This window comes from Salminus brasiliensis, chromosome 14 (genome assembly GCF_030463535.1).
Source record: "Salminus brasiliensis chromosome 14, fSalBra1.hap2, whole genome shotgun sequence".
Taxonomy (NCBI): domain Eukaryota; kingdom Metazoa; phylum Chordata; class Actinopteri; order Characiformes; family Bryconidae; genus Salminus; species Salminus brasiliensis.
Genome location: NC_132891.1, coordinates 10,669,463 through 10,690,783, shown reverse-complemented (window position 1 = coordinate 10,690,783; position 21,321 = coordinate 10,669,463). Strand labels below are relative to the sequence as shown.

Below are 21,321 nucleotides of genomic sequence, written 5' to 3'. Positions count from 1 at the left end.
CAACTACCCATTGCCAAATCATTAAGTTCATGTTTTTGAGTTTAGTTATATGTTGTCGTGCCCCCAGGCCCTCTCAGTCTGCCATGCATTATCAGTGCAAATGCCTCACTGTGTAATCCTGTCTGAGTTGCATGTATGGCTGTGTAAACATGAATCAGAATACCTGAAAAGCCTGTAGGGAGACATTCCCTCTGGACCCATTTCTCATCTAAGCACTCATAAAATTGTAGAGAAATAAATGATACCTCATCAGCTTTACTCTCCTGTTCTCAGTCAGTTTTGTCCTTTTTGCTTTCATTATCCTCCTCTGAGATAGAGCTGTGCAGTCAGCGTCCACCCCCCCACCCCGACATTTAGAATGACTATATAGCAACCCTGTGGGATCTCCTGAGAGCTTCACTTAACTAATGTGCTTTCTCTTTCTCTCTCTCTCTCTCTTTCTTTTTATGTCTTCCAGACAAACCTGGCCACATCACGCACGCACCTCCTCCTCCTGATGGTAAGTCCTGAGAGGATCCTGTCCAATTCAAGCTGACCGGAGCGTTTTAACCCAGGCAGATAATGATCTCGGCCTCAGACCGGCCGATCCTTTTGAAGTGGGCTCCGTCTGCCATGTGTTCTGTGCCATTAGCTAGATCTGGAGTTTAAAATGCCAGCCTAGACATAGTGGGCATAGGAATTAACCCTATAAACTGCAGGTCTATTATTTAGGGGGACCAGACGTGCTGTATTTTAGAGACTGTGTCCGGGTGTTGGACAGATTGTCCAGTAGAGTTGGCATGAGATGTTAAAACTAGGAGTAAAACCATATTCTCAGCCCGTGATTGGATTGAATTCACGATAGGGAAAGTCAGGAGGGATTTGGGGGATTTTTGGGTGGATTGATTTTATGATTAGTGCTGGTTGTTATACTAATACAATGGCATTAGGTTTCATAATTTATAGAAGGCCTGTTTGGTGAAACTGCTGTGTAACATCGATGTAACCATGTCAGAAACATGGCAGATGTAATATGTTGCAATGAGTTGTCATGATAGGTTCTTGTCATGATAATGTGACACTGTATTGCTAATGGATGTAATCTGTCTTGACAACTCATGACAGAATATGACATCTATCATGACATGGTGTATGACACTGACATGTCAATGTTATGCTGCAGGGTTTATGTAAAGTGTTATTCCCTGTTCTTCTTAATGCAGTCACATTTTTGTGTTTGGGGACCAAAATCTGTACATTTATAGATACCGGCCGAGTTATGTACTGAGTCATGTCAAATCAACCTGTGCCCAAATTCGGTTCTTGAGGTGGTGCTGAAAGCGGGCTCCAGGGTGATTGTGTTTTTTAAAATGTAACCCTAACAACGCTCCCTGCAATATTTAAAAGTTGGTCATGGAAACCCTTGGAAACTAACTTGAGCAAACACAGGATAAAAGTGAAAGGTTAAAAAGTGTAGATATGTGAAGTGTACCACGTTTGATAGCCTGTAACCCAAATCCCTTGCAAGAGCTGGCGCTAACATTAGCAGCATATCTGCAGCATGTCTGCAGCCGTTGCTGGAGAAGGAGAACCACCCATGTATGATGAAAATAGTGTGAACCATAATAGCGTGGAATACAGATTTACTGCTGCTGTAGTCTTTTACGCTGATTATTTAAGCCAGACACAGACATTTGTAGCTTGTATTCAAATGCAAGAATACGCAAAATTCAGAAACCACTGAACTTGTAGTTTCCAGGACATCATGCTCCACCTTGTTCAACCTTGCACACGGCTGCAGAACCGCCATGTTGGATTTTGCTGCGCTTTCCAACTGAAAACATTCACTGTCAGTTTTTTTACCATATCTGACTAAACCTCAGACAACGCTACTGTGAGATACTGCGTAAAACTACAGAGCCTCTTGGAAGGAGAGTTAAGACTTTTAACACCACTAACCGGATAAACACTGAGAGTACTAAACCCAACACTGTGAGGACCAGAACACTGCCCTATCTTTATGATAATGGTAATATGCCCAGCATGGTCAGGCATCTGAAGTGACATCACTCTGGTGTGTAAAATGTTCAACTCTTTTGTCTAGACCGGTGGTTCCCAATCCTGGTCCTGGAGGATCCCCTTCCCTGTCTGTTATCAGGTGCACACACATCATCAAGCTAATCCAATAACATGATTCAGCGCCAGTCATTTTTTATCATTATTGATAATGCCGATTAGTCGATCCAGCTCTGAAACTCTAGTGTGTGGAGCTGTGGAAGCGTGGGCCCACATACAGGCTTTTACAGTTTAAAAAGCTACAGTGATCTTTGCTTTGATGTGGGATCCATTAACAACTTGATTATGTCTGGTTTGGATTAGTACCGGGTGTAGCCAGCTCCTCTGGGTGGCCAGTGTCCCTGGCTTGGGCTGTATGTAGGCCAGGGACACAGCTTCTGTTGTTCCACTATCGCACTCTGACTAGCCGTTCCCTTTCGCCTACTGTCGCAGATATAAATCTCCATACTTAGCAATGGTATTGTTTCCTGCCGCCGCCACACAATAAAATCATTAATTAAACAGCAACGATTTATTGGCAAATGGCGGCTGTCTGCGAACGCTCTAAACGGGCGAAACAGCTGGTTTCTCTTTATGAATATTTATGCACGCTGGCAGATGAAACAAGGATTGTATTCGAATCCTTTCCTTCCTTCTGTTGGCGGCGAAGAGATGGATCTTCTTAAGATCTATGGTGGTGGCTTTATCGCGGCTATCAGCGCAGAGCCCATGATTGAAAGCTGGAACCTCTGAACAAACAGCAACCAAATGCCGTTGATGGTCGCTGAGCTCAGATCTGGGCAGGGAATAGGCGCGCTCCTCCCGGGGGGGTGACCGGGATTTACCCTGAAATTGCGCAATCACCTGCTCCATAGGCCGTTGTTCTGTTAGGGAGGGAGAAAAAAAGGCCAGTGCGAAAATGCATCAGCCGTGTGACAAATCCGACTGAACAACAGCTATTGTCTCCTTGAAACGCTGTCCACGAGCCGGCGTGGGCTAATTATTTTTGATTGAAGTCTCGCGTAACCTCGTCTTCGAGCAGGGCCTTCGGAGCGAGCAGACACAGCCCTGGATTTATGTGTCCGGCTGGCGCTCGGAGTGAGCCTCTCTCTACAACATAAACTTGTTTTTAATAGAAGTTTTAATGCTAGGAAAGATTACCGAGCGTCTGAGTGCATTCCACACAACAAGAGTTATCAGTTTTGCCGCTTTGGGCTGACGGCTATAAACTGAGGCGAGTGCCTGCGGAGAAAAGTGAGGCAATGAGCGAGGCAGACTGGCTTATTACTCCCCTGACACTTTCCCTACTGTGGACTATTGATCGTGCCGCTCATTTTCGATGTATGGAAATGTCTTTTTTTTTCCCGCCATCCAAAGGGCACAGTTTGTTTCTGCCCTAGTCGAGCATTTAAAAGCTCCAGCTTGCTCTTAATTACATTTCCAATAGTTGGTGGGAACTTGCCGACAGAGGCTTATGTGCTTTATGTGACACATAGGCGCTCACACCGAGAAAGTCTCTCGCTCTCTTTCTCTCTCTTTCTCTCTCTTTCCTGCTCCCTCCCACTTCTCTGCCCTCAGGCCACAGCCTTCCACAAGCCATTATGTACTGAGGGAGATCAGTTAGCCAATTAGAGCTAGCCTAGCCCATATTCCCCACCTTCCCCATCAATTATTGTCCCAATAATGTGTTTCAAGGCTACGATAGTCTTGCGCAAAGGCTGCGGCCTTTAAGAAAGCTAACAGGAAAAGGAGCCACACACTCTGCCGAGCCCGTCCTCTGTTCCAAGGACACAATGGCATTCCCAGAAAGCATTGGTGACAGACATTTAATTACACAAAATCACAGCGCCGATATTAAGAATGGGCTGTGTTGTATTGGCACAGTAGAAGAACGAGAGGATTTCCTCTTGAAAGGGAAGAAAACTGCTGCAACTGGATCAGCATTAATGAGCGCCGTGGAGGATTTTAGGAGGCTTGTGGCTGTCCCCTCCCCAGCCAGCCAGGATAATGCGAGTTGTTTGTGGTATACACAGCACAGCACAGCACAGCTGGAATTAACAGCCAAGTCCTGTCCAATGAAAAGGCAGTTAATCACCAGCTAAAACCAAGCAAAGTAACAAAGCAGCCTCTAATTAGCGGCTGCGTGGGACTGGAAGAGCCAGGCCACTCCGTCCGCTGTCATTACAGCCTGGCCATTCCGAGATAGTAGGAAAGGCAGGGGCTAAAGCTAGGGCATCAGACAGAGAGCTGCCAGATTCGGAGACTTCCGAGGTAAGTGCAATCTCGATAAAGGTCACCCATGAAAAGACTTGGCTGCGTTTAGCCCTGTTAATTATCTTTGTTTCGTGTCAGAAAGCTGGCTTTAAAAAATCTTATTAAAGATAAAACAAATGTTTGTTCGTAATTAGCTCAGCACTCTTAATGCGATCCATGCCTTAAACCTGCCAAAATTAAAACTGGGAAGAAATTCATCTCTCTGCTTGGTCGTGGTTATTTTCTGCTAAGCATACTGTAGTGTTGTGCGTGCCTCATTTGCAGACCGCATTGGAGCCATGAAGAACGATCAGTTGGAACTAGAACTGCTAGATTTTGTCCCTATAATACAAAGCCATTATAAAACTTGGCTACTTTGAATGCCCAGAGCCACCACCTGTCAGGTTGGCTGCAGATTGTGTGTGGCTGATTGCCAAGCATTACCCAACTGAGTGCTCCCTTCTTATCATATGTGTTGCCGTACTCTTCAAGGGTCCATTTTTCAAATGAGATTCCTTTCCGTACTTCATACAGTTTAGCTACTAACCACTCTGTGGCGGCAGTTACCTGGAACACTCATTAGCAAAACACACTCGCGTGACCGTTTATGGACTGGGCCTATTCTTCAAATTACCCCGATTGAAAGTGAGAGCCCATTTATTCTCTTTTTTTGCTCCTTAAAGTACATTTCCACCAGGCCCAAGCACAGGCTTGCTTAGACGTTAAGAAAGTGTCTGGAGCCATTACGTTGCCTGTGGCACTAGGTCACCTAGCGTCGCCGCTATCAGTTTTAAATTAGGCCACAATGTGGAAGAAAAAAAAAAAAGGGGGGGGGGAGTGAGAACTTGGTAACTCGAGCCTACCTAAGGCTCCCCACTGTCTCCGACACATCTCCGCTCATGGTAATGAGCAAACTCCCTCACAATGCAGCCTCGCATTTGGCATTTGTCACAGTGAGTATCCCCCCAGAGGCTACGGTGTACCTGCAACCATAATAGATGTTTGAATTGAAAAGTGATTTGATCTGGGAAAGAAGGTGTTTATGCAGGCTGGAGCCTGGCCGCTTTCTATTTCTTCACAGGACTCTTCAGAGGACCTGTCAAACTTTCTGAGCTTCTAAAAAACTCTCATCACTTACTCTGAAGGGGATAAAACTAATAAATAAAAGAGTTACAAAAAAAACCATAATTTATTCAGCCGCTTCTGCCTTCTTGATGGCACGATGCAGCCCGAGTGGAGCAGAATTAATTATTACCACTCACTTATCTTAATTAAATCTTTTCATGTCATGGATTTTACACAAAAGAGCCCCCAAAAAATCTCGCTCATCTCTTTTTCCGGAAGCCGGAGATACGGGCGCATATCAAGATATCAAAGGTGTGCCACCAACACACCAACATCTGAGGCACCAGCTCACCTGTTGTCCTGACGGAGGTGCTGGACGCTGTTCGGAGCTTTGAGGTTGACATTATGAGGACGTTGATTTTTTTCCTGCAGTAGACCAAGAACTTCTACAGCTCTCCGTACACACCCCCCCAAAAACCCCCACCACCAGCACGAGGCCTCCTTCCGAAGCCCTGCGACTGTCCTACTGCGCAGTCAGCATTTGCTTGCGTAAGCACGCTGCAGAACCTCGCTCGCCTTTAAAATGCTGGGGAGAGATACAGGAAGATACAGCTCGCTTTGACACATCCCCGTGCCTTAGCAGTCTCCCAACACTGCTCGCCAGCCCACTGCACAAAAAAAGTTATAGGATATTGATCTCTGAAAGCAAGGGATGAGAAGTTTTTCAAAATACAGGGCAAGAGGTACGCAAGCAGCACCGGCACGAATCCGCCGCTGAGCCGATTTGTTCCCGAAGAAGGCCAGTTGAGCAAAGGCTCGCCTGGGCATCAGGAATCTCTCTGGTCAGTGTAGGCCATCGAGAGAAAAGAGAACAGATTCCTCCATCTGCTCTTACTTTGTAGCTGGATATGCATTTGTGATTGCAAAACCGCCTCTTGGTGATTATTCCATTTTTTTTTTTTTTTGTCCGTCACTCCCAGCTTTCTTTTTTTTTGAGTATAAGCACAGACCACCGACTGACATGGTATCAAAGCTCTGTATAGATCAGCGCAGAGGTAAACTCAGACGGAGAGCAGGGAAATAAGGGGGCTGCCGGGATGTTGTTTTGAATTTAATTACAGTGATTATGATGCATGGCAGTTATTCACTCCGTGAGGTGACGAAACGCGAAATGCTATTTCTGAAACCTGCTGGAATGCATTAGTGAGGAGGGCTGAAGAAGGCTGATGATCTGCTCCGCACTCTGTAATTGCAGCATTGGTTCGACATGCGGCCCTGGAGTCAGAGGGGTCGTTCGGCATGCTCTAGGCAAATACAAGCACAAGGCATGACTCGGTAGCCTTCAGGTGGTTTTGTTTCGAACCTCTATGAGAATCAGTTTAATTAAGTGCAGCACTTTCTGTTTCCTGGCCTCATAATGAAGGCAATTAAGTTTTAGATTCTGCAGATTTGATTGCTGGGATATTGATTAGCGCTTTCCTGCGTTTTTGCAGGCCTACTTGAATTATGCAATGAATAATGGATCTCCTGAGGCAGTGCTGGTTATTTCATAGACATTATTTCGTTCATCAGAACACTTACGAATGTGTTTTTAAGTTATTATTATTAGCATTTTGCCCAACGCTGTACGTCCCTAGATTTTTTTTTCTAAAAAAGGCTTGTTTAAATGTGTATCTAATAACATAGATCGCACGTAATTACACAAGGTACGGGCACAATTCAAGGTTACGAGATAGGTGCAGTTACTGATTGGGGCTGTATGACATTAGATAACACATATAGTGCATCACACAGTCTCAGAGAGCACGTAAGCTAGTCTATTTGGCACAACTAACATTTAATTGAACTGATTTTACTGCAAATTAAAATACTGGGCTTGATTTAAAGGGAAATTTCACATATTGGTAAAACTTTCTACAAAGTTTCTTTTATTTACTTACTATCCATATTGAACAAACATTTCTTGTAAGCTTTCTGTGAGGGTGCTCTCAGAGCTGTTAAACGTTTTAGACGTCTGGTTCCTATCACCATCACCACCTATCACTGTCAACCGTTCAGGCTCAGTGAGCTTCTCTAGCATGGAGAATCTCACATCAAACCCTTTTATTATACTTATATTTATTTATATATAGTTCAGTGTCTTTAAAGTGACACATTTTTTTTTATTTACTATCCAAATTGCCCAGTAAACTGACTTATAAACATCTTCTGATATTTTAGGTGGCATATTAATGACAGTAAAGCTACAGAAATAAAGTTTTCTTTGGGAACTATTTTATTGCGTTACAGTGCCCTATTTGTCCCTACGGTGACCTCATTTCACTGAAAAAAAACATTATGAGCTAAACCCTTACACCAAGCCTGCCTTAAACAGCCTTATTTTCAGTCATTAGGCAGCATATTCACAACCATTTCTGATAAGCTTTGTGAGCGATAGCTTCTAGAGGTGGTAATGTGTCGGACATCTGGTTCCTATCATCACCACTTTGAACAATTCTGAGTAATGCTAGAATGGAGCACTTTACAGCAAACCACTTTCAGTAGCGTTGTTTACATGTGTGGCGGCGAGGAGGGCGGGGACAGAGGTTCGACCCATCCCATGCACTACCACTAAAGACCACCACCTGGAGCCGATTAGGACAACGTGCTCCAGGTGGCATATAAAAGTGCTTGGTGCGCCTCATGCCGGGGAGAGGCGCTGAGGTGAGCATGCTGCCCAAGAGCCTCTTCGCTTATGCTTGCTCAGTACTGCCCGTGGAGCCATAAAGAGCTTAGACAGGCTTGTTTAGCTTATTTTGGGTGTTGGTGATGGGATGTCGTGCATATTGTCAGGATGGGCGCTGAGTGCTAGGTCCCAGTGTTAAAGTTTAAAGATTGTTAAAGATTTGATTAGGCACGAGTGTGGATACATTGGTGGAGAACTGCGAGATCTTTGGGCTGGAGTTCAGGTGGCTTCTGCTCTGTGCTAGATATACTGTCCAAGTATTCCTACAACAGTCTCATTCCTCTTCTCATGGCATGTTAATTAATATCATATCACTGTGCTGAGATTGTTTTCCTGCTGGAGGGGAATAACATTTCCCACCGATGGCAAGAGGGTCTCTCAATAGACTGCTCCAGTTTCCCTGTCCAGCGCAGTGTTACAGTAAGCCGAAACTGCTTTGTAATTCTATTCAAATGCTCCAGCGGCGGCCGTGGCGGCAGAAGCGTAGTCAGTGGCTGTGGCTGGGCTTGTGCTGGGATGATGAAGTGGGCCAGCGAGGAGCGAGCAGGAAACTATAAATCTCCCCTTTAAACCCCCTCCAACCCTGCCTCTTTCTCTCTCTCTCTCTCGCTCTCTCTTTCTCTCTCACACACACGCTGTTTCTTGAGCTCCGTCATGCTCTCGCGCTCTCTCTCCCACTCTCTTTCTCTCTCTTTCACCCCCTCTCCCGCCCTCTCTCTTCCCTCTCTTCTGCATTCTAACTCAAACAGACAAGGTGCAATGATTTCGTCCGAGGCATGTGGTCCGTCCTCCTGCTGGGAGCGAGGCAGTGGAGTAATAGAGAGTTAGCAATGCCCAGCGGAGAGCCACAGTGTGTATATGTGTATGCATAGGTGTGTCTGTGTGTGTGTGCACTATCCCTCTCTCTCTCTATGTGTATCTGTTCTTGGACACCCTGCACAAGCCCCCTGCTCATCCTCGGCTAATTTGTATTGTTTCCCCGACTTGCCCTTAATGGCTTGTTTGACATGTGTGCTCCGCGCTGCTGCACACAATTATGACAAGGTGCTTAGACGGCTGGGCGAGGCTGGAAGCCAACTTTTCTATTGACGCCCACTCTTTCACAAGCAGCTCGTGCTGAGAAGAGGCCGAGGGCCTAGGGCCAAAGTGATGGTGATAGATGCGGTTACCTCGCACAAGTATATGTGCATGCCCTGATATACGCAAGCAAACTTCCCATCCGTTTTCATCTGAGGGATTGCTGCTGAGCTGGGCGCATGCTGATAGGCTGTCTCCTCTTGAGTCTTTTCAACTTTCATTTGAATCATTGTACTGATACTCATCAACTATGGGCTTAAGAAACTGCAGTAAAGGGGAACTGTGGCGGTGTACCGTTCCACTGTGCAGCTTTGCTTCATGGAAAAAGTTCTAAGAAGGAAACCCTACCTACGACCTCTGCTTTTTAATGGCTTTCACAGCACAAGCTTTTCTCAGCTTGAAGCCCTACAGAAGACGAAGGAAGGTGCAATAGCTGTAAACATGTAATCTATTTACAGGGAGGGTGTGGTGCAGTGGTGTGCGAGGTGGGGCTGTATAGACGTTGACATAGGAGAGTTTTTCCCCATTAATGACATACCTTGGATTCCCTAATTGAACGAGAACAAATAGAAGGCTGCTTTGTATGCAGGCGCTCACATGCAGCTCTGGAGAACCCTGCATCTAGCCCATTTGCATAATGAAAGCGATTGTATGTGTCAGAGTAAGAGGAGCCAGGCAGCTGGAAAGGTGGAGATTTGGAAAGGAGTTTGAACTCACCTCTCCAAATTTTTATTGCCTCTCCGAGAGACAGAAACCAGGAGAGAGGGAGAGAGAGAGAAGGGAAGGAGAGGTGGAAAGAAGCGCCGTCCAGCCAGGTCAGAGCATTCCACTTGTGATGGATGTGAGCAAGGCGGCTCTGTTGCTCTGGGAGACGTTTTAGGGATGGTTAGTTAAGGCACGCTTGCAGGTGCAGAGCCAAATAATATAACTTTGTAACAGTGCCCTCAATCTACCTGTCAGTCTGCCTGTCGGCACTCTCGGGCTCTGCCTCCGTGGTCTGAACACAAGATTTCCTCATATGAGAGACGGGTGAGGTCAGTGTGTAAAATCAGAAATGGGTCATTAGTCCTGGCTGTTTCACTCGTCATTGGATTCACGTCACTTTGTTTGCAATGACCTGATTATTGACATGGATCAAATTGGCTTTAACAAACGCAGTTCAGGAGGGAAATGTGGAGGTTAAGATCAAAAAGTCTATGAAGGAACTCATTGTTTGCTGGAAAGAGGGGCAAAGCATAACTCTCATATGACTGCCAAAGACCTGTATGTTAATTTAGCTGAGTGAAGAGCAAAAATGGGGCACTGGTTCCACTGCACAGCTTTGGTAGCGTAAACATGAATGGGGCACCGTTCCACTGCACAGCTTTGGTAGCATGAACATGAATGGGGCACCATTCCACTGCACAGCTTTGGTAGCATGAACATGGTCTTCAAGAACAAAACTCTGCAACCTCATCACAAAACTCGTTGTTTGAACTCTGCTTCGTGAAGAACATCTAGAGATGTCAGCAAAGGAACTGCATTTTATAATATATAAACCTTGTCAACTGTAAAGCATGGGGTAGATGTATCTTGCTATCTTGCCAGTGGCTTCTACAACATTTATTTATTTATTTATGTCATTTAGCTGACACTCTTATCCAGAGCAACTTACATGGTTACTCATATTACAGAGGTGGGCTAATGGAGTGTTAGGAGTCTTGCCCAAGGACTCTTATTGGTGTAGCGCAGCATAGTCACCCAGACGGGGAAATCGAACCCCAGCTCGGACTAATATAAGAGACAGTGCAGCTTTTGGAATGTCTCCAACTTAAAAATCTTTGAATACTTGTGGACAGACCCCAAACTGACAGAACATTCATCAAGAAGTTTTTACACAGTTTCCTCCTATAATCCCTTTTTAGTTTCCAATTTAGAAAAGTTATCATTTTGGAGATATATATTTTGTGTATATATATATATATATATATATATATATATATATATATATATATATACGCATGAACAATCTATCTTAGCTGTTGCCATGCTTCTAATGGTCTCCCCATGTGTAATGCATTAACCGCGTGACCAGTGGTGATGTCTTCCAGCTGTTGTCCAGCACCGTCCCCCAACCCACATGTGGGCCTTGGCCTGGAGTTTCCACGGCTCAGTGGACTCACCGCGCAGTAGCCAAGACTGGGCTCTAATTCACCTCAATTAGTTCTGCCTGGACTTCTCCTCCCACAGGGAGCTGGGGCCCAATCTCAAGGAATACAGTGTCTGTGGGTAGTAAAATAACAAGCCTGTCAGCGGTTCTGGTTGATACCAGAGGCCCAAGACATACTCAAGTCACTTAAGGAGTCCTCTGCGCAAGGGTCGTCCCTGATGATTAAATTAGCCACCTGCCGAATCATTAGTGATTAGTCAAGTATTTGAAAGTTGGGGAGCAATCAAATATTAAAATAACGGAACAACAAACCATGCATAGCTAAATCTGACAGCGCTCAGTACACACTCTACACCCTGCAGGCCGGCCTCGCGTTAGACCCCCTCCAGCTAGGGTGATGTCATCCATATAGAGAATGCTATGGTATTTCCTGGCTGTTTTTCTGCTCGGGAGCCAGTTTGGGTGGCTGTACAGCTCGAAGCAATCAGTCAGCCAGTCCCCTGCTGAGGGAAGCCTCATCATTAGGAAGATCCATATCAATATTTCACTCACACACTCCACCACAGGGAGATCCCTGTAGGAGGGCAATTCACTTGCTGTAGCCACTTCCAGTGTGAGCGAGCGCAGATGTTCTGGGCACTCCCATTTTGTTCCCTTTGCACACTTGGATTGGTCCTTGTCTACGTACATGTACTGTTTAGTATCCCACCTTACACTCGCTCGTTGGCTCTCATCACCACCTTTCTCACCATCCCTTCTGCCTGCCCTCTTCCTCGTTGGCTGAAGGTTCTCACGCTCTGGGCATGCTCTGGACAGGGTTTTGGAGGACCACAAAGAGATTAAGGTATCCGAGGTAAGCAAGGCGGGCAGGTGGCCAGGGCTGACGGCTCTACTCGGGGCTGGACTGAGGTGAGTGTCCATGAGTGCTTTGGAAGTCCCTGCAGCCTCAACCTCTCGGATGCCTGAGCTGTCAGTGCTGTCAAGCTGCTGAGGAGTTGCCAAGCCATGCTCAGAGGCGCACTGTTTCTGAATAAAACATGTCGCGGAACACTACTGTGGGTTTCCTGTGTGTTGAGGATTGTGGAAGTGATTTGGGAGGGGGGGGGGGGTGGTATAAAGTAATATGCTGTCCCGGTAATCAGGTTAATCAAATTTGTATTCGCGGGTTCGCGGGAGCCGGTATGACTGTAGGAGGGGACATAACTCTCAGAACCTGGAGGGCTGGAGTTCAGGGAAGCTTCTGCTATGAGATAGAAAGCTGGTGGATCGACACTGTAAACTAAAGGCAGACTGATCAAGTAGCTTGTGTTTGACCACATTAGCACAGCAGCATGGTCAAGTGGTCGGCAAATGTTGTCCTGCCGTGTGGTGGAAGTGCACAGCGATGTCTGTTTGTCACACGTTCCATCTGGCAGTTGTCACTCGGCTGTTCCGGAGTTTTGAAGCACTGTTGTTGAGGCACAGTATCCTACTGTTAACAACAACAGAATTTTTTTTTTTTTTCATGCTGTGTTGGCAGGAGGCGTCATTCTGTATTCATTTGAGTTGCTTTGCCAAAGCAGTTTGCTGAAGGGAACACATTATTAGTAAATTAGAATTTTGGGAGAAATTAAAATGCTTGATATTAACACTGTTGGATAGTACATCACAGACAAGTCTAGTTAATTGGATGCCTATTCACATGCCTAATTAGAATATTCCAATCTCCACTCTTCTATTTCTTTGGCATATTTTGTTTTCCAGTGTGCTTTGCGTATGTGCAGGCCTTGGTTTTTATGCTAATTCACAAATTATTCTCTGCTCCATTGGTGTCATTTTTAACATATGAAGCAATGTTTCATGCAGCCGTGGACTTTCAGAATGGCTAACAAATGATCTCTCCAGAGAAGCAAATTCCTATTTTTTTCAAACACAATTTGCACTTCTGGTCATGTGTGAATGGAAGGAAAATGTGTTTTTCTCTTTATTCACGCCACACAGAAGCTACGTTTCCATCACAGTACATTTGAGGCCTGCCATGTGGTACCAGAGAGCAGTTTAAAATCAGCAAAATTCAAATAATCAAACTGCATCTCTAATAATTTCCTCCGTAATTGCCGTTTCCTTTCAATGGCTTGTATTTTACTTTCTCCTCATCCGACCTACGGGATTATCTCGAAGACATCTCACCGTTTTCCGTGTTGCGTTCCCCTTTTACCGTTCTCTGGCTTCACCATCTCCCTTTGAAGCTCCTTGGCCAGAGCAAAGCCCTTGAAGCCCATTAGTTTTGGAACAGTAGTGGGGATGTTCCAGAAATGAATTTGAGGGGTCAGCTGATTCGAAGCACTGTAATTGTAGGTCCAGCTGCCACCCAGGGTCCAGCAGCTTCAGGTTGGCCTTTTCGAAAGGGATAAAATAGCACATCAAGGGCAGGAAGTTGAGAGCCAGGAAAGCCACTGATGCGTGGAGGTAGATACGGCATCTGCATGCCTGGCTCTTTGCGATAATGGCCATGGACTATCTGCAGAACTGAAGCATATAGGAGATGGAGATACAGCCTGAGGGATGCGGCATTCTCTGAGTTAAATTCCGCAGTGACTGTTTGCTGAAGGGAATCTTCCAGTGTTGTGTGTGTGTGTGTGTGTGTGTGTGTGTGTGTGTGTGTTTATTTATTTATTTATTTATTTAAACCTCGTCTCTATCAGCAGAATCTTTATTGTACTGCTGATTACCACTGGTAATGGTTTTGGCACGTTTCCCTGTGTGTAGAAAAGTGAAAAGACGCTGAATATCCATTGACTCATAGTTGTCTTATAATAGAAGCTATTGGAAATACATTTCTGTTGCGTGCCAATTCAAAAATACTGTCTAACGTTCTCAGTCTTAAAGGAATACTTTGTCAAAAAATGTAATTAACATGATTTATGACTCACCCCAGATGCAATCGATCAGCCAGGACATGTTTAGTTTCTGACGTTTGCTTCCTTTACTTTAGAACTGGAGATGCAAGTGATGATGCTAATGATGCTAACAAACACTTGGCTTAGACTGCCACCAATCTTATCTCCTTAAATACGTGCCCGAAAACATCTCTCAACCAGCTCAAAGCACATCAAGATCTTCATTTGCTTCACACAGGCAAGTCGAAGTGGTTTAGAACATGGAAAGGTGGCAAGAAGGTGCGCATCGCAGTCCGGTTTGAAGGTGGAATAAAATTGGTGACAGGCTGAGCGCATTATAGCATAGCAGTTTATCCTTTACTGAAAGAGTCGGCTTGATTCCTTAGAGAATCATAAGTTCTCTTAGCTGAAGATCTTGCAGTTGGCCTGATGGCACTGTTAACACGTTTGACAGACAGCAGTGCTTTGCAGGTATTGCTCCTACCTGCGCATCAAGCGGACTGGATCTAGCAACTTCCCAATAGCTTCAATTACAAATAAGCTTCAAGTTGGACTAGAAATAGTATAGAATTGACACCAGAAAGCTCAAAAGTGTCCCTGTAACCAAAGAAAGAGATCATTTACTTCACATAAGATCAAATGCACAGGCTGTACAGTTCCCTAATTCCAGTGTAGCGTTCCGAATCTCACTGACAGACAGCAGTGATTAAGGCCACACGCATACGCGACGCACGGTCCTTGACATGGCTCCCAACAGCCAGCTATTGCCGTATCAGCTCTGCCAGTGATTGGCTGGCTGCTGAAAGCGAAGTCAAGTGTAGGTTGGTCTTGGCACCTCAGAAGCGGTTTCTCCCAGCAGCATATGCCTCAGCTGAGCCAGCTCTGCTCATGCATATGAAACCCCAGCATGCGGGTGGTAGAGAACACCTAAGATGGCGGTGACAGGGGCGCCCATTTCTATATTCATACCCAGCGTGTTTGACTTTGGCATTCTGGGGGAGGTTTGGAGGGGAGGGGAGGGGGGTGGTAGTGATGGTGTGTGCAGTGTGGAAGCTTCCCAGAGAAAGGGATTATGCTCTAGAATCGCCATATGCTCAAGCGCCCCAGGTGACTACCGGCAGAACAGGAAGTGCCTCCTTTTTAATAAGAGCAGTAATGCCTGCCAGCCTCATCCCTGTCGCCAGGGTACAGCCATCAGCTGTGCATCTCCATCTCACACACAGCTAACAAGAGCAACAAGAGCAGAGTATAAGAACCATTCTCTACATTACAGCCAGTATGATGTATCTGCTGATACTGACTCACAAATTTGGCAAGGATTTGTTTTTGCTTGTTTATTTGTTTGTTTGTTTGTTTGACAATTAGACGAAATCTTAGGCAAATTGGCTGTGTCATATGTGGCACTGTCAAGCTTTCCCCTTATTCGCATATCCCATTAAATAAAAAAAAAAAAAAATAATAATAATAATGTTACTGTTACCAGCGTGTAATTATGTAATAATTATGTATTAGTAATAACCCCCAGTGTTGACACAGTTTTGGCTTGGGGGGGGGGGGGGGGGGGGGGTTGTTGCACAGTTAGCCTCTCTACCACACCCTCATTACTTAGCATGATGGTCTAGATGACCAAAGACATTGCGTTCATATTAGTGCAAAAAGATGCATTAACCAGCTTCAGGTGAAAAGGGTAAAAAATGAGTTACAGGTATAGGTATTGTTCAGTCTAGCCCTACTCTGTCTTAAATAGGCCACATCATTCCATAACTTCCTCAGCTTTCTGAAATGAAGCTAATGAAAGCTCAGAAAGTTGTTTTGTTCATTTTATGCTCTCTAAAGAAGCAGCCTGCCTTATTAGACTGGTTTTAGCTGGAATTGTGGAGGATATTAATTATTGAACTTTCAACTAAAGGGAGCATTCACTGCGGGCGAGCGTTCATGTGTGAGATTGAATAATTGAGGGATGAAGTAGGACAGAGAGAGACAGAGAGAGTGGGAGGTTGGCAAAAGAGAGAGAGAGAGAGGTAGAGAGAGTGACAGCAAGCACGAAAGGCAAACTCTCTAACCCGTTAGGTCAGTGCAGATGTGTGCCGTGTAGCACCGCACCGCACCAGAACCCATTTCACCAACATTAACGTTAAAGCCCGCCGTTCAAAACGCCACAAAGATTCTCTGTTCTGTGGCAGAGCTTCCGATCTCCAAAGGGTCGAGCATTTCCTTCTGTTTGTGGCTGGTGATCACGCTGCTCTCTCTTGGTTATCAGTGCGGAGAGCTGTTTGTGTCTGCTACCTGAGAAGCACCCAGCTTTTTTACTCTTCTAATTAGTGACAGCTGTCTCTGCTGATGCGTACCGCGCTTATTGCCAATCATTTTAATCAGACTGGGGCCTCATCCAGCTCGGCTGTTCCCTGCAGCACTTACACTGAAAAAGGGGAGAATTGATAACGGTATCTGAAGCCTCTTGTCACGAGAGAACGGATCATCTTCATTACGTTTTAAACAAACTTTATGAAGATTAATCATCCATTTCATGTTTGGCAGGATTGGAGCGAAGCTTTGATGAGGATCGGTATGATACATGCATGCATACATACACATATACAAACAACAGTTATTTAAAGTTTAAGCTAAAGATGATATAATAATATAGAAATACATAATATATAATGTAAAAAATAAAACATAAATAGCTAATATGAAGCAAATAATAAATAAAATGCATTTTATTTTGTATGCAAATAAATTATATTTTAAATAAAATCACAAAATAATAAATACATGACAAAGAAATAACAAAGAAATAATTATAATAGTAATATCTTATATATAATATAATAGACATATACAAATGATGCATAAATAAAATAAGAGAATAAATGAACTAATGCATACATAAAATAAATACATAAATATAATAAAACATATTCAAATATAATAAATATTATGTAATATTAAAAGCAAAAAATGTTTATAACTCATATACGATAAATACATGAAGTAGTGTGTAAATAAATGAAAAATAAATAATTGAAGACATTTAATAAATATTATGAAAAACGTCTAAAGCAAGGTTCTCAAACTTGTGCAACTTTTGCAGCAGTCGGCAAGGAAGATTTTTGGGTACCCAAAAGCATCTTAGCACTAAGATGATTCTTAGGGCCAATATATACTTGCTGTTAACCTCTCTTGGTTATACATTGAACACAGCAGGTACACAAGCAGCATCGAGCAGAGCATTGATCAGGGCGATCTGGAGAGCTCTGTCCACTGGGGGCAGATCAACAAGTATACCCGGCACTTAAATGGTCAAGCATCATATGGTCATAGCATCCAAACGGGAAGCATTTTACATTGACTGCACTGGGAATCTAAACATAACTAGCTAGATGTGTCTCGTTTGCCAGACAAATCCACAAGCTCTAAATGGAATATTTTGTTTTTAGCAAATAATCATCAGCCATGTATTTGCATATTTGCTGGGGGCTGCCAAGGCCTAATGGTTAGAGAAGTGGGCTTGGGCTCAGTCCCCTGAAGCATCAGCACTTTCTCCTTCCTCAGTATTCATGGCTGAGGTGCCCTTGAGCAAGGCACCAAACCCCCAGTTGAGGCTGCCCTCCACTCTGGGTGTGTGTACTCACTGATCCAGATGGGTTAAATGCCGAGGCTGAATTCCATGGCACTGTTGAGCAATGGCATAAAGGATGATCTTGACCACAACAGCAATATTTGTCATTCTAGCACTTACATTTAGTGAACTGTTTGCATATTGTAATGAAGATGGCCAGTGGCCTTCTAGCAGTACTACCATGACTCATCGGGAGGCCTGCGGCCTACAGGATGAAAACCACTGGTGCAAAACAAATGAAACCAATAAAATAAACACAACATGCAGTAATGAAATGCTTTTATCTATCGGCTCATTTAAAAGTGATTTGAATTCAATAAAGTTGAAGTTAATGGACCTGTGCTTTCCTGAATACTGGTAATCTGCGCTAAAAGAATGTCGTACAACGTACGCCGCAGTTAAGATTGTGTTACCTATCAATACAGCTAAAACAAACAAAATCTATATTGCTGTTTGACACCAGTTCTACTACTCTGGTATAGACACGATAGCCAGGATTCAAACCCTATGCTGCTCAGAATAGCCCACCACTCTCTCCAGAGTGCTGTTAGCTTCTTGAGCGAGTCAGTCAAGAGAGACGTGTCACATAACTGTCCCTGACAAGAAACACATGGGTAAGCTCCCCGGCCCTCATATGAGGGTAACCACGGTGACGGCACCTCTCCTCCGTCCTGCGTCATCTGCGGTCATACTTGCCTGACTAATGCTCCAATGTTAGCGTCTCTCCTGTTGTCACTGACTGTTGTTGACAGGAGGAAGCTCCAGCTGCCACCCCGGCAAGCTGCTGCCCCTTGCAGGCCAGGCTCAAGAGAGTCAGTTCGGTGGAACCGGCGATGCTGGTGCATTAGCATGCGGTTAGCGCTGGACGAGCGTGGAACAGAAATGGGCGCCTTCGTCTATAGCTACTGCTGTGGGACTTTCGGCGTGCTGTTTTTTTATAAGCTGCCAAATTTTTGCAGGTCCTCTGAACGCTCCAGATCACTGTAGCCGTCCCACATGCTAAGTTATGTGCTATTGATTCAGACTTTAGTTCGAATCAATTTAATAAATACTCACAATGACTTTTGGATCAATGCATTGATGGAAAGGGGGCACTGTACGGAGAGGCAGAGGCAGTTTAAGCTGTTCGGTGCAGGAGATTTGCAGGACTAAATCAATAGGAGAGGCGACGTGTGCTTAGACTTGCAGCAATTGAATGAGGGACCCTTTCATGCCAGAATAACATGTTCCTGCACCTCAGAATTAGTCACAGCGCAGTACACACTCAGGCAAAGCCGGTGTAGGCTATTTGGGTCAAACCTACTGTACATGAACATATGCACACGGTGCGTACACACACACACACACACACACATTCACTCAGCATGCCTTATTCCCTGTTGGCACCATCTCATTATTTTCCTGATGGCGTTTACTTAATTCAGCGCCACTCATTCGCTCGCTTGCATGCTCAGATCCGCGCTCCCACACTTGCTGTTCCGAGAAGTATTTCTAATTGTTCCAATTTCGAGAGTGCTCTTTGAGAGCTAAACGCTAGGCAGTGTAGCAGATTTGCGGCTGATGAATATGTATGTCCGTTCCGGCCACTCTCCTCCGATCCAGCTAGTCACAGTGCACAGATGAGGCCCAGCTGGAGCCAGGAAAGACCCGAACGCGTCGCCATGGAAACTCACGTCCCAGGCTGTTCATACACAATTCATGCCGACCTTTCGCACTTCGGTACCGGCCCTCTGGCGCTCCCCGTGCGGCCTGCAGATCCTGTGCGAGATGCGTGAGGCCTCTTACAGGTGTACCGTCTCGGCCAGTGCGGGGTTCAGCACCAGACCCCACCATAAACCTTCCTCATGCAGCTTTAATGAGTGTCAACATGGCTCACTGGCAACAGACTAGACTGGAGGGGGGGGGGGGGTGAGGAGTAGAGGGCAAGTGGGGTATCTGGTTTATGGTGGGAGATGGATGGATGGATGGATGGATGTAGGGAATGACCTCATTTTAGAAAGGGGGAGGGTGGGAGAAGGCGAAGGGAAATGGAAATCGAGGTAGGTAAGCAGAGGATAATTAAGACTTACCTCTCTTCGGCTTTGCATATGTCATCCGTGGGGAAGAATGTTAAGGAGAAACATGCTTGAGGACAACAATAACCCGGAACGGCCGTTCCAACCTTTCAATTTCCAGAACCGTCATTGTGGGTCTTTCTCACTGGCTCTGGGTAATTCTCCTCCCTGTTCTGTCTGCATAGTCAATCATAACGCTGTCCATTCAAACTACCATTGTCATTGAATAAATAGAAGATGTCAGGTCTTTCTGTCCTGGTAACCTTGCCCGGTTTCTGGGTGCTGTTCATTCCCCTTAATTATATGATTCACAGCAGCAGCCCTGTTCGGAAGGGTTGTTCAGTCGCAGCCCGTTCAGATCCTTTCCGACGTTACCATTAATTCGAAGCCGTGTTTGAATCACCGTTCACTTTACCTGACTTCAAGTCCCATTAATCAATAAAAAAGGGTCTAAAATGTTCCGTTCAAGAGCACTTCATGTAAATCACCTCAAATTCCTGCATATTGTTATGTGACATTTGGTGCTTGGAAAGCCATTAACTCGCAGAGCGCAGACTCTGTAGTCAATCTTTGCAAGACTGTGCAAGGAAGATAATTTGTATCTAATTTTTTCTGACATTATCCCTATTGGTAACTTCCCTTTAATACGCTGGCCTAATCAGAGCGGGATGTGTTTAATTTTTCATAATTACTCCAGCGCGCCTTGGGGGAGAGGGTGGGGGTGGCGGAGATGAGAGATCCAGAGGGCACATTTGCGACTCGGATCACAATCCTATCTGTCATCCAACACCACACATGCTGTGCCTTCGAGAGAGATGCATTTTTATACAGGCCGAGGGAGGGAGAGAAAGAGAGCGAGGTCCATTTAGAAAATTGGCTCTTTTTGTGTCATTACATTCCTATTGTGTCTGTAGCAGAGCCCTGGGCTCTGGGGCTTCTCTCTGATTGCTACAGTACTCAAAACTCCCCTGCACCCAGAGTGGGGGAGGCAGGATTGACAGTGAAGGAGAGCAGGCCTTGCAAGACTAGGAGAAGGAGGACAAAAAAAAAAAGTGAAGCTGACTTTCACCGTGGCAACGTGGGAGTTAAACTGTCTCTGAGATCTATCAGGAGTGAAAGTTGGGTCCGTTATCAGTTCTTTCTGCTGGTGGCTCTCTCACACAGGCTAAATATCTCCTCTCGCACCTGCCTGGACTGACGGCACCACAGATGTGCTCAAAGTACTTTTTCGCAGCACTGAGGCATTCGAGGGCTGCCGTCCAGCTTGGAAAGTTCTGGTCTCCTCCCAGGCTAGAGCAGCTGCGTCAGGCAGGGTGTCTGTTACCTGTTCCAGTGGCTGCGTATACCATTATACAAATGCCTGAGGCTGCAGTCGCTTGCTAAAGCTATGCTATATCACAAAGGGACCTGCAGGCCTTGCTTGCTCTCGAAGGCGAGTGGCTCCCCAACCGCGTAATGGAGCA

General features: G+C 45.2%; 1 protein-coding gene across 7 annotated transcripts in view; it reads left to right on the top strand.

The window, feature by feature from the left end:
* The window catches only part of agrn (agrin), a 292,247-nt gene that overhangs the window by 121,560 nt on the left and 149,366 nt on the right, over positions 1-21,321 (top strand). For 6 of the 7 annotated variants that reach the window (XM_072656453.1, XM_072656449.1, XM_072656448.1 and 3 more), the window contains one exon: positions 458-499. The exons of the other annotated variant lie outside the window; for it this stretch is intronic. In XM_072656453.1, coding sequence (XP_072512554.1) covers positions 458-499 — 42 coding nt within the window. The remainder of the gene's footprint in view (positions 1-457; positions 500-21,321) is intronic. 7 annotated transcript variants of the gene reach the window in all.